General features: G+C 58.7%; 1 protein-coding gene across 8 annotated transcripts in view; it reads left to right on the top strand.

Annotated features, from left to right (window-relative positions):
* Window positions 1-9,316: 9,316 nt before the first annotated feature.
* The window catches only part of SHISAL1 (shisa like 1), a 97,580-nt gene continuing 79,098 nt past the window's right edge, over window positions 9,317-27,798 (top strand). For 4 of the 8 annotated variants that reach the window (XM_055082420.1, XM_028484070.2, XM_028484069.2 and 1 more), the window contains exon 1: window positions 9,317-9,921. In XM_055082420.1, coding sequence (XP_054938395.1) covers window positions 9,765-9,921 — 157 coding nt within the window. In that variant the 5' untranslated portion in view covers window positions 9,317-9,764. Of the gene's footprint in view, window positions 9,922-11,922; window positions 12,047-13,958; window positions 14,128-27,798 lie in introns of those variants that run through there. The other 4 variants (XM_028484073.1, XM_028484074.1, XM_028484071.2 and 1 more) reach the window with 4 other exon arrangements.

Genomic DNA, 27,798 nt, shown 5'->3' with positions numbered 1-27,798 from the left:
TGCCAGGGGGAGGGGGGAGGGAAGGACAAAGAGCGGCAGCACAGAGGATTTTTAGGGCAGTGAAACCCCTCTTATGACACTGTAAAGGTGGATGCATGTCATTATACATTTGCCCAAACCCACAGAATGTCCAACACCAAGAGTGAACCCTCATGTCCGCTATGGGCTCTGGGTGACAATGATGTGTCAGTGTAGGTTCATCAGTTGTAACAGATACACCCCCGGATGGGGGATGCTGATAATGGGGGTGGCTGTGCGTGGGGGCAAGTGAATCTATTTTTAAAAAAAAAGCCAAGCAGCCCACTCCACTTCAAGAGGACATCCAATGTGAGGTGAAGGCAGTGCTGGGCGGTGGGCCGTGCTGGTGAACAGAGAGTGAAGCCAAAACAGGAAGGAGCTGGGGGCTAAGAGGTCTGAGAGGGCGCTGGGCCCTTTGCAGTAGGGAAACTGAGTCACAGATGCACAGGACAGGGGCGGCCAGGGGGAGGGGGGAGGGGGGCTCTGCCCTCTGGCTGGCTGCCTTCCGCTCTCGGTGGCCAACCTTAACTCTGCCGTGTGACCTTGGGGAGTCCTTCAGCTTCTCTGTGCTTCAGCGGCCCTCTCTGGAAAGTGGGCCTGGTGATAGGCTCCACTGAGAGGGCCCTGGTGAGGATAAACAAGTGGCTACCTGGGCGCTGGGAGGAGAACCCCGCCCATTGTGCAGGTGCTAGAAAGAGTCAGCTTTATCACTGCGCTATTATCACTACTCTTCAAAAAGCATCTGTTGGTTCATTCCCTCATCAGTTTGGTGTACGTCCTTCAAGCTGACTCAGACCAGTGCCTGCCCTGAAAGAGCCCCCAGCCGCGGTGCCAGGGCCGAGACACGGGGAGCCCGGGGCTGGGAGGGGAGCCGGACGAGGGCCACCCTTTCCCCTCCTAAAGCAGCAAAGGCCTCCCGGGGGCCGAGGAGCCTCAGAAACGCAGAGCAGCCCCGTGCGTGACCCTGAGCAGCGTCTCCTCCTGAGGCCTCGGGTGGACATCAGGCAGGAACAATGCATCCCTTTACCTGACCCTCGTGCACCTCGTGCCGAGGACAAGGGGCCGCGGCAGGAATCAGGTGCAGGGGTGTCGGGAGCCCTGCCGGGAGGCGGTTGGAGAAAGCTTAGCCGGGCTGGAGACCCTCGAGCTGGATCCACAGACATGAGGAGACCCAAAGTCCCTTCCTGCCGACCCATGACCCCCTGGGAAGGCTGGGTCTCCATCCGCCGGGAGGTGTGGATGCCTGCCCGCCGAGGCCCCGGGAGGTCACACGTGGCCGCCGTCTGCGTGAGCCAAGGCTTGAGGCAGGGGCACTTCTCTCTCGCTTTACTTAATTTCCACCGGAAACCATGCTTTTTTTGGATCCACTTGGGCCAAACTGCTGAATTTCTGAAAAGGCTCAGAACAGTGAGGGAACTCTGGTTCCCCGTGTGCCCCGCCCTCGCCCCAGGCAGCATGGGGCACGGCCGCCCCCTCCGCAGGACACAGCTGTGGCAACGCGGGCCGTGTGCGTGTGCGTGTCTGTGCGCGCCTGTGCGTGCGCACGCATCTGCGAATGCGTTAAGTGTGCGTGTCAGTCGATAGCTGGTGTGTTGGTCCAGAGGAAGCCCAAAGCCTGCCTTCTTCAAACATCAGGAGGCCACGAGGACACGTCGTTATTTCAAAATCTGTCTGAAGATTTCTGATGGCAAAAGAGCCCTTCCAGACGTGTGCTGACTCGGCTTCAAAGGCCTCATTACGGCGGCCCAGCTTCCAGGATCTCTGGACAGGGAAGCGGGTGCCCCGGGGCCGGGTGGGAGCAGGAAGGATGCACGTGGGCCCTGACCTCTGGGAGGGGTGTTTGTAACAAGTGCTCGGTCAGGGACCCTCCTGCGGGGCTGGGTCTTTGGTGCCTGCAGCCTTTCGCCCAGGCTCAGCCCACAAGCCCACGTGCCCCCTGCACAGGGCTCCATTCCCTCTTCACCCCCCGCCCAGGGGAACCCCGTCCCCTTCCCGCAGGTCTGCTCCCCAGGCCCCACTCACCTGGCTGGTGGCTCTTCATCACCACCACCACCCCGCACCCCTCAACAGACTCGCCCACCATGCACTCAGCGTGGGTTGGGGGCTTGGGGCCGGGACCAGCTTCATTCTCCATTCCGGCCCCTCGCTCCCACCTGGCAGACTCTTCCCTCCCTCGCATGAACACCAAGGGTATTTCCTGTAGTTTTTCCAGGCACTTTTGGGTAATACGAAGTCCAGGCAAGTCTAATGTTATAACTTCAGAGTCTCGTGGAATTTAAAGCTCCTGCCTGGCCCAGCTCAGCTCGGCGTGGTTTAGGGGCCTGGGACACGGTCAGTTTCTCCCCTGTCCCCCCGCTTCTCCCCCATTGCTGGGGTGCTTCTTTCCCCTCGGAGCTGGGCTCATGGCAGGGCCAGAGGAGGGGCAGGGAGGGTCTCCTGATGGGCGTGGCCATCTTCAGAGACCCTCCCCAAGGGCCCCTGCGCCTGCGGCTCCCTGGGCAATGCCCCGCCCTCTGCCCCAGCTTCCAGGATCCACGCTTCCTTCACAAGAACGAGCCCCGTCGTCCCACTGTCCCACTGCTCCTTGTGCGGCCCTGCCTCTTGGCTCCGCTCCCGCAGCCTCTTGTCCCCGGACCTGGATTCCCAGAGGACCCCAGGGGACACTGGTCAAGTCTGGGGGTGGTTGGCTTGCCAGCCCCACCCATCTTCCTCCAGCAGCTACCAGTACATACTGTGCCTTCGTGCAAATTACAGCCAGGCCCCCTCCTCCAGGCTGACCCCCTGGCGTGGCTTGGCTTAGAGGCGTGGCTGGAGTCCCACCCCATGTGCAACCCCAGGCACGGTGACGGCTGCCTCTGGGGCCTGTGCCAGGCTCCGGGCTGGCTTGGGCGTGTGCACCGCCTCCAACCCCTCCACCCCGGGCTCTCTCGTCACCTCGTGCCCCCCCATCTCAACACTGACCACCTGGCCTGGAGACCACCGCTCCCACGCAAGGTCTTAAAGGCAGACACTGCTTCCTGGACAGGAAGGCCTGGCGCGCGGTGGGGCCCCCAAAATATCAGCAGAGTGAGTTGGTGAGCAGACAACGTTCCATGAAATGGGGCCCAGGCCCATCTTGGGCCAGGAAGTCATAACCCTGAGGGGATGGGGGCAGCTGCTGCATCTCCGGGGATTGGTTTCCCCACCGGAAGCCCCCCTCCCTACCCATCCTGCTGCCTTGGGGCGAGTCACGTGACCCTCTTCCCCACACCCAAGGTAGAGGGGGCCCTACCCAATTCCTCCTTCCTTAGGCCAGCCAGTCCCCCGCAGGAGGCGGGAGGCGGCTGACCCCACTGCTGCCGTCATGAGCAAGGGCAGGACGACGGCAGCCGCTGCTGGAGGGGAGGCCGGGGTGGGGGCAGGGCCCTGCAGCAGCACAGACCACCCTGGTGACTGACAGGCAGTATCCCCCGCTGGGCTCAGTCTCCTGATCTGTGAAATGGAGCAGTGAGTCAGGCCCATCTAACTAAGGAGGTTTCCGGGTCCGGGTGCTCCGGGGGCCCCCACACCCTCCGTCCCTCCTGTGACGCTCGGTGGCTCTATCTGTGGACCAGCCCCGAGCAGGCGTCTGGCGCGGGCACTGGTTCAAACAGCGTCAGACAGGGAGCCCCCGAGCGGGATCCCGGAACACCCTGGGAGAACGCTGGGTGGCGTCCAGGCGCCGCCAGCCCGCTCCGCAGGGAGCCCTCGTTACCGCTCAGCCGCGTCCTGATCCCGCGGGCCGGCCCTTCCCCAGGGCTGGGGCTGTCCTGGGCAGAGGGGCCTCAGGAGGTGGGGCCGCGCCGGCTCCTTCGCAGAGCCCTGGGCTTGCTGACGAGGCTCCCTGAGGCAGCCCGGGGAGCGTGGCCACGCCTGGAGGCTGCCGGTGCCGTGGCCACCATCAGCCGCTCACAGAGCGCCCTCTCTGAGCCAGGCTCCAGGTGGAGCCGTCCCCGCCCTCCCAGAAGTCCACACCACCAGAAACAGTGTCCAGTACTGACCAGTTCGGGCTGGTCCTCCCTGCCTCTCCCGCAGCCGCGCAGGAGGCTCACGGTGGGGGGGTGAACTCGAGACGGCAGTGAGGGGTGGCGTGAGCGAGATCTTGAGTCCCTGCCCTGGAATTGAACCTGGGGAGCCTGGATGAAACCCAGGAATCCTAGTCACCACACCCCCTGGCTCTTGCCCCCAGTGAAAAATGCATTTCTCACGGAGGCAAAACTGTAAAAACAGGTACAAAGTTAATTATTAGAGACACAGCACGACAACAAGTGGGAGAGCACACAGAGAAACAGTTTGCTTAGTTAAGACAGAAGCAGGGCAGAGACGCACACGGGGAGAGAAAGGGTGTGGGCGTCCCCCCTAATGAGGAGGAGCCCAGTAAAGAGGTGGTGGAGTCATTCTCACAGGGCAGTTCTTCCGGGTCTCTGTTTCCCTTTGGCCAATTACCTGGCTTCTTTTTCCACACGTGACCTGCCCTAGGACCCTTCCCAGCATGCGGGCGCAAATTTTTTTCCAAGATGGGTTACAGCGCACAGGCCTGTGGGACGGCCTTAGCATCACCTATTATGGGGTGGTGCCCCCTCCTTTTTGACCCCCCAAGGAGCCTTCCTGAGCACATGCAATGTTTCCCTTGCCCCAAGGATGGGAAATATATGACCACTTGATCCTTTAACAGGGTTTAGCTCCTCTCTGTCCCTGCCACAAAAGTGTCCAATGTCCAGTTATCTAGCCTATTCCTGTTGTTGTTTCTTATATCGAAGTGCAGATCTTGAAATATAGACAGGAGTCTGGTCATAAATATGTAGTCTGGGGCCCGTTTGTCTCTTGCCTCAGGATATATAAACAGGGGGCTGGTAATGAATGTCTCGCCTGGAGCCCATCTATCTCCTGCCTCAGAGGGAGCCCATTTTCCAGCTGAGGAAGGGAGCCCGGCCAGGCACAGGGACTCATTCCAGACCCCACAGCTGCTCGCTCCAGCAGTCACTCAGCACGTGTGCCGAGAGACAGGGTGGCCCAGTGGTCACACACTCTGCCGCAGGGGCCAAAGTCCCATGGGTGGATCCTGGTGTCCCCACGTCCAGGCGTTCACCTTGGGCAAGTCTCTTAGGCTCCCTGGGCCTCAGTCTCTTTGTCTGTGAAATGGGCCCGATCACAGCCCTTGCCACGGGTTTTGGGCATGAGGTGGGAGTGCAGAGTGGAGCCGGCACACGGCCAGTGACGTCAGCATTTGCTGTCACAGTCACCTGCCGCGCAGAGCCTGTGTTAGGTGCTGGGAGGGAGACAGAGAGAGGGACAGAGTCTGCCTTCAAGACACCAGGACACAAACCAGCAGGTGCCAGAGGAGAGGCCTCCTCCAGGAGGGGACGTGGATCAGGCCTCGGCGATCAGACACCAAGACCTTTCCTCCCTCTCTATGACAAATAGAAAAGGAGCATTGAAGGAGCGTATGAGAGAGAACTCCTCTCTGATCTCTAGTCCCTGAGCCAGCAGGGATGCCCTCAGGATGCCTCCCTTATCACGAGCTCGCTTCACTTCCCGTGTTCCTTTTATTTTTTATTTTATTTTATTTTTTTAATGTCTTTATTTATTTTTGGCTGTGTTGGGTCTTCGTTTCTGCGCGAGGGCTTTCTCCAGTTGCGGAGAGCGGGGGCCACTCTTCATCGCGGCGCGCGGGCCTCTCTCTCACTGTCGCGGCCTCTCTTGTCGCGGAGCACAGGCTCCAGACGCGCAGGCTCAGTAGTTGTGGTTCACGGGCTTAGTTGCTTCGCGGCATGTGGGATCTTCCCAGACCAGGGCTCGAACCCGTGTCCCCTGCATTGGCAGGCGGATTCCCAACCACTGCGCCACCAGGGAAGCCCCCCGTGTTCCTTTTAAAACTTGTCTTCCTTTCTCACGTGGCCCTGGGCATGATTTTTAGCCTCATAAGATAGGGATAAAAATATCTATCTTACGTAGGATGCTAAGAAAAATAAACAAGATAACTATCAAAAGCGTTTATCAGAGCCAGGCCTCTTACAGCCGTTCAAAATCCATTAGTTCCCTCCTCCCGTTTCCCTCCGTAATTTTCAGACGCACTGAGTTCAAGCAACTCTGGAGTCTGTTGGGTGGACCCGCATGGCTCACTTAACTGCTTCTCTGAATGATTTGCTACCATGATGGCCACAGCAAACATCTCTGTGCCCAGGGCTTCCCCATGGACCGTCCCTGGAGGCGGATGCCGGGGCCTGGTTGCGACAAACTCCAGCTTCGCCCCTGTCGGGAATGGTGGAAGGCATTTCCTTTGAGAAAAGCATCTGGGATGCTCTGAGCACTGTTGGGTCCAGCTCAGGTTGGCCCTGAGGGGCCCGGGGGCTCCACGGATGTCATGGAGTGTCCCACGGCGGGTACTGGTAGGTTGCAGGTGAATTCAAGCCCAAGAGGCTCTGATGATCATTTGACTCTTCTAACGTCAATACTGGTTGTAATCGTTTGCTGGGGCCCCCGCTGACCGGGCGACCTAAACAACAGACATTTATTTTCCCACAATCCCGGAGGCCTGAAGTTCAAGATCAAGGTTTCAGCAGAGTTGGTTTCTTCTCAGCTTCTTTCTCTCCCTGTGTCCTCGTGTGGTCGTCCCTCTGTGTGTCTATATCCTCGTCTCTTCTAATAAGGACGGCAGTCCTACTGGATGGGGGCCACCCTAATGACCTCGCATAAACTTAATCCCCTCTTCAAAGGCCTTCTCTCCAAATAGTCACCCCCTGTGGTACTTCAACATATGGATTTGGGAGGGGACACGATTCAGCCCATGACACTGCTGATTCATCATAATTCTAGAATTTATGGATCACTACCCTGGTAACTCCTATAAAAACAGTCCCCCAACGCCAAGACTTCCGCCTCCGACGGGAAACCGTGGCTGGAGAGGCTGTCACTTGTCCACGGTCACAAAGCCAGCCGGGGGCTGAGAAGGACTTGGGCCCAGGCCTGGCTCATCCCCGAGTCCGTCAGCTTTCCACGTGCTACAACAGCTTCGTGAAATGGTCAGGGAAAGTTCTGGACTCCCCAAAAGCCCCCTTCAGGGGCTGGGGCACGGTCAGTTGCTTTTATATCAGGTTGTCTGTGCCAGCCGGGGGCCCAGTCCTGGAAGGAGCTCGAGGAGACAGAGCTTGAGACCTATTTATCTTGGCACCGCGTGCCCCACCCCTGCCCGGCACACAGCAGCTGCTCGGGAATCGCTGCACGGACCTGAGCAGGGCGCGGGCACGCTCGCTGCCCTGGAGGAATGCACTCTCTCTGCAAGAGGGCAGCGAGCCGGCCGCACGTCCCAGCAGCGGGAACACGCAGCCAAGAGCCAGGCACTTCTCCCCTCTGGTTTGGGCCCCGCCAACCTCCATGCAATGGCCGCGTGGCGCTCACCTGTGCGCGTCTGCTGGCGGGGCTCAAGCTAATTCCCAAGCGCTCAGCTGTCCCGGAACTGAGTCACGACGGAGGTTGGTTGGTTGGATTCCTCGGGAAGGATCTGGCCCCCATGTGTTTCTGCCTCTGCCCCCAGCTGTGCCAGTGGCTCAGCTCGTTGCTACACCACCCAGAAATACCCAGAGAGGACGCATCCTCTCGGAGTGAAAGGCCCCGCTGGCCCCAGCTCTGAGTTCCTCACCACTTGCGGTCCCAGCCTGCCGCCAGCTGTAAACAGCCTAACAAGACGGCCCCGTAGGGCCGGGAGCTGCAGTAGCAAAGAACGTGTGTCTTTGTCGCGGTTGGAATTCTCTCCCCAAATTACACTGGCTGCACTGGACCTATGTGTGGCAGCTCAGGTTACAAACCCCCAGGCTCTGGGGCAGCGGATCGGAGGAGGGTTCATAACTGTCAGACCCCTTGGACGCACAGTTGCTCCTCCTGTGTGTTCTCAGTCAGCACCAGGGGCCCCACCTAACAGACGGAGAAACTGAGTCAGAGGGTCAAAGCACAGCCCCAGTCGCCTTCCTCCCCGGCCCCGGACAGTGGCCTTCCCATCGCCACATCCCGGGACATCTCCGAGCCCTGCCCGGTCCCCAGAGAGAACCGGATATCACACTACGGCACTCGACCTCCTTCTCCTAAGGGTCTCCCCTCCACGTGACAGACTCCTTCCTGGACCAAACTTCCATCAGGCTTCCCGAGCCCTTTTCTCCTTGACCTTGACCTGCCAAGCCCAGTTTCTGCCAAGAATCCTGCTAAGCCAGGTGATCAAGGATGCCCTCTCCCATATCTTCATTCTCCCGACCCTTGGTATCTAAGTCCTTGACCCTTTGGCCAGAATCCTTTTGGGCCAATTGAGCAAGAATTCCCCTACCCCGGAAATCTAATCAAGTTTCTCTTAGTAACTTTCCATCCGCTGAGCCCCTCACTCAGCTCCTTGGCTCTACATCCCCAGCTGTCCTTGCTGTGTTCGGAAATTGAGTTCAATCTCTTGCCCCTATCGCAGTAGCCTTGAGTAAAGTATTCCTTGCCATTTTTAGCAAGAGCCCGGTGCAGTTTTTCTCCTTATCACACACCCTTTAGCCCCCACCAAGCTGGCCGTCCTCCCGAAGCTGCTCAGCCCTGAAATCTTATCCTGGGTCTTGGTCCACAGCAAACTTGACAATCAGAGCCCTGACTTCACTTCCCGGCTGCCCTCCCGGGTGGGCTCTCTCATCTCTAAGGTCCCGGCACCGTAGTTCACATCTGTAAAATAGGAACAGGGGAGAGGAGAAACCACACTCACGGCGCAGAAGGCAGCTCTCCGAGCAGAACATGTGTTCGGCAAATGGGCGTTTCCTTCTCCTTCTCTGGCTCCTGTTTACAAGATGCCTTAAATCTGCCAGCAGAGAAAGAGTCCACGTTGCTGGGATATTGTCTTCCAATGGGGAAGACAAAATCCCAGGTGGCAGGCGAGGGGCGACTCTCCGAAATGGTGACACGTCTGCCCAGCTCCGGCGTCCCCATTTATCGCTCTATTTCGGTGCTCAAAAGGACAGGCAGGTGGCCAGCTGCACAGCTGAAACTGAATAAAAGAACCGGGAATTTACTGGATGGTCCAGGCTCGGCCCTGCTGGGTGTGGGTCTTCAGAGAGATTGCTCTGGCTGTTTGATTTTTCCTCGACTGGAACAGCAGGGCAGGGAGTCATGAAAGCTTTTAGATGTTTGTCCAGAGTTTCTTTTCTTATCCTCAGGCATGCAGCTCTCAGAACTGGCCGAAATGCCGGCCACAAGCCTACCCTGCTCAAGTGCCTCATGGGACATCTGGGTCCTTACCTTGGTTGGCTTTGAGGATGGGGCCTGGGTACTGGAGATACTTAGCAGGGTGACCACTCCAAGCTCTTCTGGGGATAGGCCCTTGGTGGCCTGCGTTTTTCATGCAGGGAGGCAGAGGCCCAGAGAAGGTCAGGGACCAGCCCAAGGTCACACCGGGCCTCCGTGTGGGAGCTGGGAACCTGGGTGCCCAGATTCCCTTCCTTTTATGCCCTTTTCAAAAGTCACCTACTCTTTGAAGCCTCCCCTGCATCCATCACCCTATCCGGGCCGGATCTGGCGCCCTCCGGGCCCCCGCAGCCCATCAGGGTCCTGCCATCAGAGCCCAGATCATGCTGCATCGCGACCACCATTGGCGCACCTCCCTCCTTGGGGGCAGATGCGTCCAGGCACAGAGGTGGCAGCAATGACTGAATGAATGATGGTTTGCACATCTGGCCCTCTCCTACAGGCCGGCTCCTCTCCTGCACGCAGCGATGAGCAGAAACCCCACCGCGAGGCTTTCTGATCTCCACGACAGCCAGCTCGGACCTGGCAACGGACAGCTGATTACAGCCATACTATCAATAACAACAATAATAAACACAACTACGGCACTGCCGCCACCAATTACCAAGCCTTACCAAGAACCAGGTGCGTTGCCACTGTATTTTACTGAAGGCTCGTGACAGCCGTGGGAGGTGGCTATTATCATCCTAATTTTTCAAAAGAGGAACCAGGGACTGGAGAGCTGCCTCTTTGTTTGATGAGCGAGGGTGTCCCTCCCAGACAGACAGTTCCAGACACGGTGGGGCTGCGAGTGGAGCCGCCGGGTGAGGGCTGGGGGCCGGCCAGTTGGAGCCTGGCAACGGCATGAGTGTCCTGGGGCTGCTGTAACAAAGCGCCGCGGACTGGGGGGCTCGAAACAACAGACATGTATGCGCTCACGGTCTGGAGGCCAGGATCCGAGATCGAGGTGTCTGGTTCCTTCTGAGGCTCCGAGGGGGGATTTGTGCCAGGCTCCTACCCCACGTTCTGGGGGTTTCTGGCCGCCTTGAGCGTTCACTGGCTTGTGGACCCATCACCCCCATCTCTGCCCCCATCTTTACATGGCCTTCTCCCTGTGTACGTGTCTGTGTCCAAATGTCCCCTTTTTATAAGGACACCAATCATGTTGGACCAGGGCTCACCCGACTCCACTATGACCTCATCTTGATTACATCTGCAACAATCCTATCTCCAAATAAAGGGCCACATCCTAAGGCTCTGGGGGTTAGGACTTCAACATGTAAATTTTGGAGGGGACACAGTTCAACCCATAACAGCAATCCAAGGGCACCCAAAGGGTAGCTGCTGGTAATTCAGGCCAGCCACAGGCTCAGGGAGGCCAGGCTGCGTGCCACGTGGGCCCTGGGGACAGGCCAGCTGGAGGAGGGATCCGATGAGGGCTCTGCAGGCACCAGTGTGCATGGGAGACCAGTAGCTGGTCATGGAAGTGTGGCCTTGGTTCCCCATCCATCCCCTCCTACCCCCCCTCCTCAAACCAGAAACCTGGGGTGGTCTCCGCCCCTCCCTCTCCCTCAGCCCCCAGATATGACCCCCCCCACCCACCTAAAGAACTCTTGAGTCTGTTTGCTCTTCACAAATAAGCAAGTGCGTACATAATATAGCGGACAGCAATAAATGTCTCAGGGAACAAAAGCTGAGAAGGCAGGTGGGAAGCTTCAGGAGGCGAGGGGTGCTTTAGAGAAGGCTCTTCTTGAAAATGACATTTCAGCCGAGGCAGGCAGGAAGGAGAATGCCAGCTCCGGGCATATCTGGGGACAGCAGAACTGTCTGGGAAGCAGGACCAGCCAGTGCAAAGGCCCTGAGGCAGGAGTGGGCTTTGCTGCAGTGGAGAAAGAGTTGGTGGGAAGGTTCGGGGGAAGGAGGCCTCGGGGGCGAGTTGCTGACCTCGTGTGCCCCTGGGCCGGGACTCAGCCTCTGACCCGACTTGGTTCTCCCTGTCGGGTGGCAAGAGAAGCCTCCACATTCGAATCCCAGTCCTGTCACATCAAGGCCCGCGGGCCAGCCCTCTCTGCACAACACTCCTGGCTCCCAAAACGGCAAGAGCAAACAGTGCATGATTCTCATTATTGAAATCCCTTTATATAACAATATATCATGAAACCCTGGGGAAGAGCAGTGAAGAAAACCCCCAGAAATAATGAAATCAAGGCGGCGATGGCCTCACTATGAATAGAAACCCCATTTGCAAAAACCGTTCAAGGGATCACAATATTTCTAAATCTTCCGGTGGCTTCTGTCTAACTGCTACAAAGTGCCATTTTCTTCCTTACGGTTTAATCAACCAGTTTAGATGTATTACCGTGCTCGACTCTGCCTTGATTTCTGATAAATGAAACAAAAAGATTTAAAAGACACCTGCACAGTTGAGAGCAGCGGGCCCAGATCCCCGCCCACGTTCTGCCCGATGTTTCCGCAGAATCCTGGTCGGTTCGTTCATTTGGCAAATTTTCGCTGAGGGCCTACTGTGTGCCTGGCCCCAGGGGCACAGCAGATACAGAGCCCAGCCCTTGGGTGGTAGAACTTCCAGATCGAAGGGGCATTTGTAACAACAGAACAAAGGACCAAAGCGTCCAGACGATCAGGAGGCGCTTCGCCCATAGCGGGAGAAAACAGAAACTGAACTGAGAAAAGGAATCTTAATGGGGGACGGGCAGTGAGACCCCCTGAGGCCTTATTGAAGAGCTGACATTTCAGAAAGGATTTGACGGAAGTGAGCCGAGTTTCTGTGTGGGTCCCAGGACCCGTGCCCCGCGGGGAAGGGTGCTGTGAGGGGGCTTTGCTCTGGGGGCCGTGGGGCCCTGGAGGGGGTGTGTCCCGTGGCTATCACTGATTGGCTCTGGTGAGTTCTCAGAGGGACAGACGGACATCCACCCACAAAGCACCTGCCACACACCTGTTGGGAGGCAGAGGGGGTGGAGGTGGGGGACCACCTGGTCTCCACGAACAGGGATTGAGCTGCCAGCAACGGGTCCTTCGTGAAGCTCAAATCTCCCCCCGCCCGCCCCCCGCCTCAACCCCCTGCCTTAGACACCTGGGGCCAGACTCTGGGCTGGAAAGGGACCCTGCCCCGGCCCTGCCCACGGTCTGGAAATCTCCACGGCCAGCTCCTGAGTCTCCATGTCAACACAGGCATCTCCAGGTCCCTAAGACCCAGGCCCAGGCAGGAGAAGGCCCCGGGCCCCGCACATCCCACCCCTGTGGGCAAGGCAGCGAGTGCCGCCGGCCTGGCCACGGGGCTTCATGGTCTGGGCCAGGGACCAGGGCCGCTCAGCCTGTGGACGGAGAGATGGATTGCGAGCCCCAGACAGAGGCAGGGCCCCGCTGTGTTTCCCCTGGAGCGAGGAAGTAAGTCAGCAGAACCGCAGCCCCCCGGGCTCCGGACGCAAACCCCGGCCCAGCTGCCGCCTGGCTTACATCCCCCAGCCTCCGTCGCCTCCATCGTGGTGGCTTCTCAAATGCGGTCCCCACCCCCGGCCCCTGATGCTCTGACATCCACCCCTGGAAGACTCACTGTTGGGGTCCCTTGTTCTCCCAGGTGGGCTCTGGGCGCCATGCCTGGTCCACAGGACTCAGGTAGGCACCTTGGCGGGGACAGCCGTGGGGGCTCTCTCTGCTCTCTCTCCTGGCCTCTCCTGGAGGGGACCCCCGGGCACCCCGGCTCCAGCAACACAGGACAGACTCTCCACCCGGCCCCCGCCGGGCTGGAGGTGAAGGAGGCGGCAGCCCCTCCCCTCGGACACTCACAGGGGGACAGTAAAGTCCTTCCAGTCTCTCCGCTCTGTCATGGCTGGGGAGCCTGAGGCTCGGGCCAGGGTCCCTGCTCACTTTCTGCGTCCGGGGAAGCTGTACCACTGATGCCTCGTTGACCTGTTGGTGAGAACGTCAGCTCTATTTGTCCACCGCAGGTGCTGGAAGGACACTGCACTCGGCGGCGGGGGGAGGGGGGAGAGGGTGACCCCAGGCAGCCGCCGCAGTGGTCAGTTACCCCGGTGAGAGCGACGGCGCGGTGGTAGTGGACGGAAGTGGACAGACTCCAGCAATGGTTAGGAGGTGGAGCCCACAGAGCCTGGGAGAACCGGGGGGAGGCATCTGACTGGAGGGCAGGATGGAGCCGGGGCCGCGGGAGGGGGCGGGCTCGGGGCAGGACGCAGCGTTCCACCACAGACTTCCCTGCAGACCCGGGGGGCCTGAGGACCTGGTGATGTGCTTTTGCACTCAGGAGACATTTAGGCCCAGAGATTTGGTACTTGGCGGTCCACAGATGGACAAGAGAGGGAGGAAGAAGACGTGGCAAGGTTATAGACATAACCGAGAATCAGTCCCCCCGTGCCAACTTCTCTCCAGGTGGAGCAGTTCCTGATCTGCAGTATTTACCGCTAAACCCTGTTGAATGAATGAACTCTTACTCCAGGCCACGGTGGGAGGGTTTTAAGCTGAGACCTAACCGCAGAAACTGGCCCTCATTACATTGATTGTGTAAAATACCCCCGAGGGCGCTGGGTACGGGAGATTGTCAGGAGAAGGGCGGAGGAGCACACAGCTTGGCTGCCTTGGGAAAGCACAGCGACCTGCAGGGCAAGGACCCCGTGGGGGCGGGCAGACAGCCGTGCACTCTCCTGCAGCTGGTCCACAGGAGGAGGAAACCGTCCGTGCGTTTGCCAGCAGCTCAGGACCGTGCAGCCCCAGGGCCGGGAGGTGGATGGGCCAGAGAGCTGCCGCCGGAAGCTGCAGGGCAGCCGTAGCTTCCCCTCCCGGAGCTACACAGTCTGTCTCTACCGGACCCAGATCCAGGTAAACCTCAGCGTCATGAAACCCCGGGGTAGACAGTGATCCACGTAGGTGTGAATCGCTGTTGCAATATCCCCAGGAAGCAGGGGACCAGATTATTCTTGATCGTCCCTAGGAATGGGGAGCTCTCCATCTGAGGGGACAGCCCGTTCTGTCTCTCTCATCCCTCTGCTCAAACGGTCTCCCGGCCGGTCCCAGGCCTCTCCCTCAGAGTCACAAAGAGCGCTTCCATTTCCTCTCCTTCCCGGATTGGCCTAAAAGGTCATTCCCTGTGCCACGGTCACCACACCCAGCACTTCCCACCAGGAAGCATGACACCAACACCAAGCACCTACTATGTGCTTCAGAAGCACCTACTATGTGTCATTTTTGCGTGCATATCTCCCAGCACAGCACTATGCCCCTGAGATGGGCCACAACCCCCATTTCATACTGGGGGAAATGGGCTGGGAGAGGTCAAGTGACTGGTCTGAGGTCACAAAGTCTGTGTGTGGCCTGTCTGGGGTCTGCCCCAGGCTATCAGGCTCCAGAGCAACGCTCTGAGCTGCTGGACGCTCCTGCCTGTTCACACGGACGCGGGGGAGGCCCCACGGGGTGTCCTTTCGGCAAAGCTAGACGGTGGCAGGCAGAGGCCTGGAGCGAGGGTCTCTGCCCTCCAAGTCCACTGGCGGGGGGCCAGGATCGGGTGGGGGGCCCCAAGCCAGCTCCACACCCTGAAGCAAGGCATGTGAGTTTCCTCACCTGGAAAACAGAGACCAGAGGACAGGCGGCTTGCTGAAGCTCGCCCACTAGTAAGCGGCCGATCCAGGACCTTCCCCTGCTCCAGGCGGGACCTCCAAGACAGCAGCCAAGCGCTGGCTCAGCACTTTGGCTGATGGAAACCCTCCCTCCCTCTGGCTCCTCTCCTCCCAAACAGCTGGCAAGGCTCAGCCACGCCCCAAAGATGCCAGCAGCAGCTGGCCACGCCGCGGTGGGGAGGGACAGGTACCCCCCTCTGCCACCTTGCACACATGCAGGGGAGGGAGGGCGGCAGGACACTTGGCTTCCCAGGCTATTCTTAGCTCCTCGGGACCCACAAGCAAGGTCACCCTCTTGTCCCCGAGACAGAAGTGACTCAGATTCAGACACACTGACAGGGGGCCTGCCCTGCTCTGGAAGGCGAGGGCTGCTCCCGGTTCCAAGAACCGACCAGGGCGAGCAGCTGGTGTGAACGCGGCCGCGAGGCCCTTTCGCTGGTCTTGTTCGCCGTCGTTTAGTGATTCGACCACGGATCACCATCCTCCCGTAGGTGCCACGGCCCTGATCCCCGGGACACCTGCAGTCACTGATGTATCCTAGCACCCAGGACAGTGCCTGGCACACAGGAAAGGCTCCATCAGTACTTGTGGAATGAACTGACTAGTCTGTGCACCAGGCCCAGTCTTATTTTTGAGAAATATCCTGTCAGGTGGGGGGAGGCAGACACTTTATTAACACTAATCCTAGCAGCCATTCGGGGGCACTCCATGGTCAGGTGCCATAGCGAGCGTGGCCACACCTCATCAATCCTGGCGACAACCACGCAGCCGAGAAGCCTTGCGGATCCTTGTTTTACACGTGAGAAGGCCGGCCGTGGTGAAGACAGGGGTCGCTTCCCGCAGGGACCCCAGAGCCCAGCTGGAAACCTCTGTGGCGACTTGAAGATGGTGGGCAGTGATGGGAGCCCCAGGGGAGAAGAGATTTCACTGGGCCCCCAGTGGACGGGGGGGACTGGCTTTCCAGAAGGGGCACTGCATACACAATGACCCAGGAGCCTGAAGGCACCTGTCATGGGAGGAAACCAGGGCCCTTCAGTGTGTCCACAGGCACTGGCTATGGAAGGCTGGGTACACCAAGAAGGCGGGGGACCCATGGGCGTTCAGGGTCAGAGGAGGATTTGGGGCTGTGTTTTAGCGAGATCCGCTTGGCTGCCATGTGGAGGGGACACAGGAGGGCCCCGGACGGCTAAGGGGGGGCTGGGGGCCAAACCCAGCCACAGTTGTTGTGGGTGTAGACAGTTGGAGCTCCGAGGGTTGGTGAGATGGAGGGTGAGACAGCGGCCAGGGACGACGCCAGGCTCCTGAGGTGGGTGTCTAGGGGATGGCACGCCCTTCCCTGGGGTGGAAAGAGAGAGAAAATATCCAGGCTCTTGCCCATCGCTTTGACCTCTCGTCCACTGCTCCCTCCACCTCGCCTCCCAGCCCGCCCGGCATCCCGTCTGCTTGACGGAGCTCCTGCCCACCTCTCCATCACAGACACACACCAGCCGGGCACCTGCCTGCCTGTCTACCCACCAAAACATCCATTCAAGCATCCCTCATCTCCCAATCCAGCACACAGTCTCCTCTAGTGATAGTCACAAGCATTAAATGAGTTAATGAATATACCTGGAACAAATACTTGGAACAGTTCCTGGAACCTCAAGAAATATTAGCTCTGGGTAGAATATTATTATTGCTGTTATTGTCCATCCAAAGACCCACCCACCCTTCATTCACCTGTTAACCCATCTAGCCACACGTCTATCTCCCATCCACCCATCATTCACTTATCCATCTATCCATCAAGCCCTCCCTTCTTTCATCTCTCTGGGAAGCTCTCCATCTAGCCAACCATCTTCTTGCATATTCATCTTTCCATGAACCCGCTCACCCGTCATCCACCCACCTACCCACTCATCCATCCCTCCATCCATCCATCCACCCACCCACCTACCCACTCATCCTTCCATCCATCCATTATCTATCCATCCACCCACCCACCTACCCATTATCTACCCATCTATTGATGTATCCATTCATCCATCCATCGACCCACCATCTTTTCACTCATTCCCACATTCCTCAATGCATCACAAGTACCGACCCCCGAATGCCCAGTCTTCTGCTCGTTTCCCAGGATGCAAAGACATGGAAACTTGAATCCTCCACAAGGACGCTCAGTGTCATTGGAAGGGGCGAGCCCACACAGAGCAATCACCTATCAGAACAAGGGTCTCTGCTCTAAAGGCCAGAGGGAAGCAGAAAAACCCAATGTGAGTGGACTAATCAGGGGAGTCTTCCTGGAGGAAGGGGAGTTGCCTAAAACTGTCATTTCCCAGGGCCCTCCCCAACACCAGTTCACCCAGCTAGCTTGCACAAACCAGGCTCCAGTTCGGCTCCACTCCACCCACTGCCCCTCCGGTTGCCTCTCGCCTCTTCAAAACTTATCTCGTTATTTTTGCTGACGGCAAAACTAAGCTGTTGAGACAGCAAGCTCCACTCCATCCCAAAGGTTTTGAGACCACCTGCTGGCCCAGGGGAGGGAGAAGTAGAACTGGGAAGGGCCCAGGAGATGGGGAAGAGAGGATTCTAATTACACTGTGGAATGAATCTCAGGCACCTTTAAGGAAAGGACTTCACACATCATTATCTGCTGAGGGAAGAGCAGCTTATTTGGGGTGTGGGGAGAATTAATTAAAGTTGGGGAGGTGCTCAGAGAGCTGAGACGGAAAGGTGCAAGGCAAGTGCCAAATGTGCTTATTAATAAAATATCAGTGCCAAGTTGCCGACGTGGCCAGACTGGGCACTGGGTGTCCTGGCAGGAGCAGGGAGAGACGTCAATCGCCCTCGGCCTCCTGGGCTGGGCCTGTTAGAACCACTTATGCAACTTCTCACACCGAGGCCCGCTCCGGGCTGGGCCCTGTGGTGGATACAGTCGGCCACACGGAGCTGGGTCGGACCCAGGCCAGCCCTAGGGGAGCTCCTGGTGGTGACAGAAGCACAGACAGTGTCACTCAGTGTGGCCAGGGCTGTGATGGGTGGAGAAGCCCAGAGGAAGCAGAGGTCCAGCCTGGCTCAGAGAAGGCTTCCAAGAGGAGGAGACAAATGACCTGGGTCCTCAAAGATAAAAAGAAGTAAGACAGGCAGTCCAGGAAGAGAAAACAGAGAGATCTGAGGTCTGCTGGCCTGAGAGCCCGGTCTGATCAGGAAGGTAGGGAGGCAGAGCAAGCCTAGGGTGGCCCTGTGGTAGGAGATGGAGCTCAGTGGCAGGTGGAATGCAGACTTTATCTGGAGGGAAGTAGGGAGCCACAGAAGGGCTTTGAACAGGAGAGCAATGCTGTCAGATTTGGGTTCCACGTGGATCCCTTTGGCTCCCATTGGAGGATGGCCCACTGGGTGGGAGAACAGAGTCAGGGAGACTGCTGGCTACTGCATGCGTCCAGGCAGGAAACAGTGAGGCTTGAACCGGCAGCTCCAGTGAATTCTAGGAGGAGCGGCTCGGGGCTGCTGGTGGAGGGTTCGGGGGGCTCTGCCAAGACACCTGGTGACCGGTAAAGGTGTGAGCCTGCACGGTCAAGGGCAGGGTGCCCACACAGATTGGTCCCTGCGTCCACAGCACCGACCCCATCCTGCTCTGAACGCCACCAGGGCGGGGCCTTGGCCAAGGGCATTTGTGGACCATCAGCCCTGGGGACTCTCCCTCTGGGGAGGTGCCCAGCAGCTGCAACCTGCAGCTGTTGCCCACCTGCCTCCAGCCCCACACACTCCCCACCGGCTTTGGTGATGACCCTGCTTCCTCCTTCCTCCCCAAGCCAGCTCAGGTGTCCCCTTTTGGGTGGAGGACGAGACCTCAGCTTTTCAGACAGAGGTTCTGGCCCAGGTTTGAGAGCTGGGCTCTGGGGTCAGGAAGACCTGGGTTTTAGGAGTCTCGGGTAAGTTACTTCCAACCTCAGTTTCTTTGTCTGTGAGATGGGCGTGGCTGCAGCCCACATCACGTTAGCCCGTATGATGCTTGTCAGATGCGTAGAACAGTGCCCAGCACGAGGCTCAAAGACGTTAGTTGTGGTTATTTTCACGATGCTGAAGATGTAAAGTGCCCGGTGTGGTGAGTCACACACGGTAGGTGGTTAAGACCTAGTAACTGTTATTATGACCAGTAAATACCAGACTATAGGCACTGGCTACTAGCGGGGTAGCGGTGGGGATAGCCAAGTAGAGGCCCTACTGTGTGCCAGGCTTTGTGCTAAGGCACTTGCTAATATGGCCTCAACCAACCACGTATCACAGCGTCCCTGAAAGGGAGGAACTGTTGCCCCCATTTCAAAGATGAGGAAATCGAGGCTCAGAGAGAGAAAGTGACTTCTTCTGATGCGAGGCAGACCCAAGGGTCTGACTCCAAAGCTGGGGCTTATTTTGCAATTTTCACATTAAAATAGGACATTAAGGTGGCGAGAAGGCTTAACGTGCTAGGTGACTTTGGGCAAGTCACTGGGCCTCTCTGAGCCTCAGTTTCCTCATCTGCAGTTAGGGCTCATGCTGCTGATCTTGGAAGGTTGCTCCAGCAGGCCACGATTCTGGGGTCCTCTCTCTGCAGGTGGTATGCCAGGATATTCCCATGATGCCCTGGGGGCAGAAAGCAGCCCATCCTCTCTTTGGCTAGGCTCCAGTACCAGGCATGGTGCTCTGGGGAGGCCTTAGAGCAATGTGTGAGGAAAACTGACTGCAGAGGGCCTGGCCCCTCACGTGGTCTGGGTCTCAGATGGGGAGGGCTGAGACAAAGTCATCTCCCGGACACCAAAGTGGGGCCACATTTTCTCTGATCAAGAAAGTGATGTAAATGGTATAAAGGGTTCTGAACTTGGAAATCTAACATAGGGCAGGCAGCAGCTTCCACTTACCCACTGTGTGACCCTGGGCAAGGCACTTAACCTCTCTGATCCTCCCTGTCTTCGGCTGAAATGGGGCAAAAATAACAGTGCCTTGCTTTTGGGGGGCCAGTGGGGCTCGGGAGAAAATGTTTGCAAAGCCCCAGGCCTGGCATGAGGTACCTGAATCCAGGCTCCGAAAGCTGGAATTTCCTTTCCCTTTCCCCTCTTCCAAAGGAACCAGGGCTCGGCTGGCCCTGGTCAGCCAGAGGAACCCTCAGACAGGGCTGAAGGCACACTCCCCTCATTCTTAGTCCAGCCGCTTCCCATCAGGCCCCTGAGTAGCCGTTTGGAGGTTCTGATTCATCACAGATGTTGACCGGTGAACAGGCTGTAGCTGGCAGGCAGCCAGACAGGCGGGGGCTACCTGGCCAAGGCCACGGGCTCCACCCTGCGGCCCAGGCCAGGGCTGGCTTCCCCACAGCTGGGAACCTCACCAGGATAGAATTCAGACAGATGCCGGAACCCACCACCAAAGGCTCCTTTTTCCCTGGGTTCTGTGGAAACATGAGATTTTGCAATAACAAAGGTCTCTCTGTGAGACCAAGCCAAACCATTTACAATATCGGGAGAGGCGGCTCAGCAAAATCGAAGAAGCTTGGAATTCGGACCCTAGCCACAGGAGCCTGATCTGTCAAACCCCATACAACCTGCCTCCCTACGGCTGGGCTAAACCTGCAAGAAGCCAGCGCTGGGCTGAGTCTGCCAGGGCCTCACACTCTGAGCCAGAGGGGCCTGACCGGCAGTGAGAACGGAGCAGGTAGGGAAACTGAGAAATGGGGAAGCAGAGCCAGGACATGCTCCCATTCCAGGGCCCTAAACTCTGTTCCTCCTTGCATCAAGGTCAAGAGCACGGGCCTGGAGCAGGGGCAGGGGAGGGACAGACCCAGGTTCAAATCCTAGCTCTGCCGCTTCCTGGCTGTGTGACCCTGGGCAAGTCACTTAACCTCTCTGGGCCTATTTGTCATCTGTCAACAGGAATAAATAGAAGCAACTCCTGGGATGGTGGTGAGGATTCAAGGAGACCACCCAAGTGACGCTGGGGGCCACAGAGCACCCAGTAAGTGGGAGAAAAGGTAGATCTTTTTCGAGAGAAAAGGTAGATCCTCATCCCAGAGAGGTTAGGCAACTTGTCCAAGGCCTTATTGCTACAAAGCTGCGAATCCTACCGAGGTCTAGGCTGCCTTGCCCTGCCCTTGGGGATTTAAAATGACTGGTCTTTGGAGCAAAGCCCCCACTCCAGTCCCCTAGACAGAGGCTTCTGAGAAGGGGCTTCCGGGGCAGTAGAAAGAGCACGTGCATTGGAGCCCTCAGATTCCTGCCTCAGGCCTGCCTCTCATGAGCTGTGTGACCTCAGGTCCATTACACAACCTCTCTGGGCCCCCACCCTACAGCTCTGAGGTGAGGGTAGACCGCTGCCCTTACTCCCCACACTTTTTTCAAGGTGTAAATGGGTGTGGAGGGCAGGTGGCTGAAAGGCTCTGCGTATGCCAATTATCCTGATTATCATCGCTGTTATTATTCCGGCGGCTGCCCGTGGGGGGTGCTGGGCTGTGTGGAAATTAGGCCTCCATCTCGGGGTGCTTGGCTCAACCTACCAATTTGCACCATATTAATTCTCATCATCTGTGCGCTGGGTTTGAGAGGCTGGTGAGACGCAGGGAGGCCACGAGAGCCGCCGCCAGCTGTGGCAGAATCCATACCCGGGATAGACACAGGGGATGGAGCTGTCACCGTTCGTATAAGCCGATGCCTCGAAGGTTTGGAGGGGTGGGGGTGAGTGCCCCGGAAGTAAGGGTGGGGGTCTCTCACTCCACCCCAAAGAACTCCTCTGCCTTCGGCCATCAGCCGCATGCTGTGCCTCCCTAAGCCAGGAGGCTGAGGCCGGCGTCATCCCAATCCAGAGATGAGGAAATGGTCTTCGAGAGGTGAACGGATCTGCCCAAGGCCACCAGCTGGCACGCAGGGAGCCAGGATGCAAGCCCGGGGGCTGTGAAGCCAGGACTCTCTCAGTCACCAGCTCCTCCTGCAACCCGGGAGCTGGGGTCACAGCGCATCACCTGTCTTCTCAGCTCCTCACCTGCGAAACTGTTACAGTGACAGATAGGGTACCGGCTCCTACCCCATAGGCTTTGTTATGACTGCGACCAGAGGCTGGTGCCACCTGGGCGGAGGTTATTATCAGTGACAGTGTACGGATGAGGAAACTGAGGCTCCAGGAGGCCAAAGGCACACTGAGTCCCCTGGGGTCTCTTGTTTTCCAGCTTCGGGAAGGGTGAATGGGTGTCCACACCCCTACCCCCTCCACACCATCCCTTCCTAGTTCCTGCTGCCCTTTTGCAGCAGACATGTTCCCAGGAACCCTGGTCCACATGGCCGTTCCTGACTCCCGGGCACCAGCGGGCTCTGAGTCTTAGGGTCCAGAGGCAGGCAGGTCTGCAAAGCGGGGGTGGGGGGGTGGGGGGGAGTCTTCCGAGCTTTGCCGTTTCCCTGGGATTGATTTCTGTTGCCTTAATCAGCTGTCCCAAGCAAGCAGCAGTGTCCCTGCAGCCAACTCTCTCCAGACTGATGGGAACGGTGTCTTTTCTTCGCCGTTTTGAATTTTCTAAAACGTGGAATTTGCAACTGTGCCTATAACATCGGCTGACGTCTCCCCAATATCCACACAAGCAGCCATCGGGGGTGTATTTAAAGAAACGGAAACACTTGGGAACATGTAGGTGCTGAACTTGAGTACGGGGAGCCGTGATGATCCATAACTTGTGCCTGACGAGAGACCCAGGCTGCTCTCTGAACAGCGCACGTGGGGCAGGGCCGCTCGTGGGGGCGCGGGGAACAGGGTTCAGAACGCAGGGGGCCTTGAATACCAAAGCAGGGGCTCAGACATCACCCTGAGAAGGTGCAGCCATGGAAGGTCTGCAGGCAGAGGGGTGGCTAAGTCCGGTTGTACAGTACAAAGACCAGCCCAGGGGTCTGCAGGGGGAGGGATGGGCCGTAAAGACCTTCGCCCCCTAAAAATTAAAGGAATTGGCACAAGCGGTTGCTGGGTATATTGGGTTCTCTGGGGCTTGCAACAAATTTAGCAGCTTAATACCGCGCCCATGGGGCTTCCCTGGTGGCGCCGTGGTTGAGAGTCCGCCTGCCGATGCAGGGGACGCGGGTTCGCGCCCCGGTCCGGGAGGATCCCGCGTGCCGCGGAGCGGCTGGGCCCGTGAGCCACGGCCGCTGAGCCTGCGCGTCCGGAGCCTGTGTTCCGCAGCGGGAGAGGCCACAACGGTGAGATGCCCGCGTACCACAAAAAAAAACAAAAACAAAAACCGCGCCCATGTATTATCTCACCGTTCCGTGGGGCAGAGTCAGGCGGGCTCCGCGAGTTCCCTGCTTAGGGGCTCACGAGGTGGAAATCAAGGCATCAGCCAAGCGGGGCTCTTAGGGGAGGGTCTGGGGAGACTCCAGGCTCCTTCAGGGTGCTGGCAGAATGCAATTCCTGTGGTTGCAGGACTGAGGCCCCTGGTTTCTTCCTGGGTGTCGGTTGGGGGCTGCTCTCACCTCCCTGCCCTGAGACCCCTCCATCTCAGCGCCAGCCTCCCTGATGTCAAATCCCTCCTTTGGCCGCCATCTCTGACTTCCTTTTCTGCTGACAGCAGAGAAAAGTCTCTGCTTTCAAAGGCCTCCCGTGATTGGCTTAGGCACACCAGATAATCTCCTTACCTCCTGATCTTACTAATCAACAGATTAATAACCTTAATTGCATCTGCAAAACCCCTTTTGCCACAGTGGAGTAACAGCAGGGGGAAGGTGATGGGGCCCTCTCGGAACTGGGTCTGCCACACGCCTTTCTGATGCAGACGGAAGCCCCGTTTCCTCCCGGCTTGGAGGGGTGTAGGGAGTTCTGCGGGGCCTCCTCGCAGGGCCAGAGTAGAAACTGTGTCACACCCAGGGCCGGGAGGGAGGCGGGCAGGAGCCGGGAGGAGGCCCCCCCGGTGAGTTTACAGCCCCTGGCCCAGCGCAAGTTGGAATCAACGGGGTGTGTCTGGTCAAGGAGGCTTCTGGGCCAGATGACCTACTGGTCTCCCAAATCTCCAGGACAACAGTCAGCCATAGCAGCGGGTTCCACACACGGAGCACCTCCTATGTGTCTGGCCTGGAAGAGTCAAAAGTCACAGCATCTCACGGAAGAGCAAACTGAGGTGGAGAGCACGGCCCAGGCCACTGTGGGCCGCCAGCTCAGGGCCCGGCTCCAGAGCCAGTGTTCCTAACCACTGGGATGCCCGGCCACCCACGTGACCCAGCCCTGCAGCCACGGGGAGGCTGCGGCTTTGCTGCCATGGCCAGTTGGGAGGGCGGGAGTAGCAAGGGCATACGGATGGCTGTGACCTAAGCCTCGTGCTTCAGAGGGGCAGGGCTGGGCAGCAGGGGCCCAGCTGGGTTCGGGCTCCTCCAGGGGCCTGTCTCCTCCCAGGTAAGCGGGGTGTAGCTAATGCCTTCCAGCGGCAGGCAGGCCACAGCCCGGGGACCTCAGCCTCCGGACTGAGAGGGAAACAGGCTCCAAGAGCCAGCCTCCTGCCCACCACCTCCATCCACTTCCTCGGGTGGCCGGCTGACCCAGAACACGAGCCCCCAGGCCAGGCCAGCACTTCAAACTCCAGCTTGGCCACATCCTCCATGGGTGACTTGGTGGCGGGGGGAGCCCCAGTTCCTTATGTCTTGAATTGGGGAAATGGGGGCTTGGAACCCTGACACCTTGGGTTGGAGGAGGAGGAGGGGACTGGGGGGCTCCTGGGAGGGGGAGGGCTGCTCCCCAGAGGGAGGCTGATGCAGAGGCAGGGTGCCAGCTGGTCGCGCCCCTCCCCCCGCCCGCCCCAGAGTCTCCCTCCCCCCTTCCCAAAGGGGCTCACGGGCGTGGCCCTCGGCTGCCCCCAACTTCTAATTAAATGGCAGCAACTTTGACGTGGCAGGTGATCTTCTCGGGAAGCCTGGCTTTAAATTTAGCTCCCTCCCCAGCCAGCCCTTTGAAAAGGCTGCTCTCGGCGGCGCTGAGCGGAGGGAGAGAGAGTGAGTCATCCTCCAGGCCGCCAGCCCGCCCCGGGTGAGCAGCATTTGTGGGGGAGCAGGCCTCCCGAAGGCAGAGACATAGTAAATAGGGAAGGGATTAAAGGCGACGGAGAGCCTGGAGCACCCGGCCGCCTCGACCCACAGTAGGTGCTCAGAAATGGGGGCAACGTTTCCCACGCGGTCTGCGTAGCTACCTGCACAGCCCCGCCCCCCTTCATCGCTCCCCCAGCCCCGACCAGAGTGGAGACGCACATGTTTGTTGAATGGGTCCACGTAGGCTGGTCTTCACGCTGGTCTCTGCTGATTCCCCCAGCGACCCTACCAGCCCAAGCTGTCCTGATCCCAGATGCACAGAGTGTGGGAGGCTGAAAATGCCCCCCACCCCCAAAGAGACCCCCGTCCTAATCCCCGGAACCTGCAACAAGAAAGGAGCTTCGTAGATTTGATTAAGGTCAGGATCTTGAGATGGGAGATTATCCTGGATTATCCGTGGGCCCTAAACGTAGCCAAAGGGGTCCTCAGAGGGAGCGGGGGGTGGGGGGGGGGCTCTGACACACACAGGGGAGCAGCCACTTGAAGACGGGGCAGAGAGAGGCGGGAAGACGCTGGCCTTGAAGGCTGGCGTGACGCGGCCACAAGCCAAGGACGCCTGGCAGCCACCAGGAGCTGGAAGAGTTCTCCCCGAGAGCCTCCCAGGGAGGCGGCCCTGTCCACACCTTCAGCCCAGTGAAAATGATTTGGGGATTTCTGGCCTCCAGAACTGTAAGAGAATAAACATATGTTGTTTTAAGCCCCGAGTTTGTGAATACACAGCTGGTGAATGGCCAGGCGGAGATTCAACCCTAAGTCCGACCAGTTCCCAAACCTGCACATTTTCCACTCTACCACCTCCTGGAAGGACAGAAGGGACACGGATGCAGATCAAGGACCTCATTTGTTTGGGAAAATCGACAGCACTGTCTTCTGTGTGATACAGCCTCTCATTTAATCCGCACGCTGACTCTGGGGTGAGTGGAATCATTTCAGTTTTGCAGATGAGGAAACCGAGGCACCGGAGGCAAAGTGGCTTTGTCCGAGCTTGGGGAGCCTGACGGCAGGGAAGGGAAGGTACAGGGCCCTGGGAGCACACTGAGGGCAGCCCAGCCTAGCACAGACGATGGTCAGCTCTCAGCCCAGTCCCACCCGCCTCCGGCACTGGGCCCTGCGGTCTGTTTCTTAACCTCCTTGGTCCTTGGTTTCTATCAGCCCATGGGATGATCATGTCCCCCACTCTTGGGAGGGCTTGCAGAAGCTGGGTGAAGTGCTTCAAATATCCTGCCTCATTTAATCTGCGAAACATCTTGTGCGGGAGATGCTGCTGAGAACTCTTTAGGGAAGAAAACTGTCACGGGTGGGGAGCCTGGGCTTGGAAGTCGGGGCCATCTGGGCTGGAGCCCTGGTTCTGTCCCTTGGCAGCTGTGTGGCTCAGGGCAGGTGTCCTGACCTCTCTGAGCCTCAGTTGCCTCACCTGTAAAACGGGGAAGACACTACCCAGCACTGTGGGGACATCTAAGTAAAATAAGGTGTATGAAGGGCTCAGCCTAGTTTCCGGGGGGGTTCGGTCAACATCTGTAAAAATGGAGCCAGATCCGATGACGTGGGAGACACAGAGTTTGCACCGGTGGGATCAACCTGCCTTCCAGAGCACTCAAGACCACTCTCCCTAACCCTGAACGACATAAACCATCCTCATTGCCATCCCCTCCGCGGGGCGTTTGAAGAGGCTGCAGTGTCCCCCCACATGTCCTTCTTTATCACCAGAGGTCACTGGGCCAGGGACAGGTGGGGGTGAAGGTGGGGAAACTGAGCCTTAGTGAGGTTGGCTCACTGGCCCCAGGCCACACAGTGAGTCTAGCACGGGGTTGTCCTGCAGGTGAGGGGTGAAATGGGGGCGGTGGGGGGGGGGGCTGCTGGGGAGGAGAGGTGGAGAGAAGGGGGCCCGGAGCAGGAGAGGGGTACCACCGCCAGGGGAAGTCGGGTTTTCTCATTGGAAACGACAGAAGACCTTGTCTGATGTGAAGGATTCTCCTGCCCAAGTCTGACCCTGCCATGGACCACCTCCGCCTGACCCTGACTTTGACCACCTCCCGCGGGGGTGGGGTGGGGCTGGCTGGAAGGAATGTCTTGCTTAGCCCCGCAGGGGGAGGGGCTCTGCAGGTGGGGCCCTCCAGTGGCAGGCTGCGGGAGGGGAGGCAGGAGGGGCTTCCAGGACAGCGGCCACCTGGCTGGAGCGGGTCTGGTGTTCCCGCAGGGAGGGGCTGGGGGAGCCCGCCTCCCAGCAGCCGGGCCGGCCGAAGGTGGGGAGCAGCCAGGAAGGAGGCAGGTGAGCTCGTGCGGTGCGGCTGGGGAGACAGAGAATCAGAGATGGGGTGCCGGGAGGGGGAGAGAAAGAAGAAAGGGAAGGAACAGCAGGAAAGGAGGGAGGAGAGGGGAAAAGGAAGGGAAAAGTAGAAAGGAAGGAAAGGAGAGGGGGGCAGGAAAGAAAAAAGTGAGAAGAGAGTGAAGCACAAAAGAAAGGAAGGAAGAGATTGCAAAAGGGAGAAAACGAAGACAGCACGCACGGGGAGAGAGCGCGCGAGAGGGAGAGAGAGATTGCGAAAGAAAAAAATGAGAAGAGGAGGGCGAGAGAGAGAGCGAGAGAGGGAGAGAGAGAAGAGAAAGAGAGGGAGGGCGAGAGGGAGGAGGGCGCCGCGGGCGCTGGGGAGGGAGCGCGGCGCGGCGGCGGCGCGGGCAGGACGGCCGGGCGCCGCGAGCCGGGAGAGGGGGCAGCAGAGGGCGAGCGGCGAGCGGCAAAGAGTGAAGTGGGCACCGCGGCGGCGGCGGCGGCGGCGAGCGCGGGGCCGGCGGGCATGAGCGCGGCGGCGGCGGCGGCGGGC

Source organism: Physeter macrocephalus, unplaced genomic scaffold, assembly GCF_002837175.3.
Source record: "Physeter macrocephalus isolate SW-GA unplaced genomic scaffold, ASM283717v5 random_118, whole genome shotgun sequence".
Taxonomy (NCBI): domain Eukaryota; kingdom Metazoa; phylum Chordata; class Mammalia; order Artiodactyla; family Physeteridae; genus Physeter; species Physeter macrocephalus.
The sequence above is the reverse complement of the archived record's forward strand: the minus strand, read 5'-3'. Positions and strand labels throughout refer to the sequence as shown.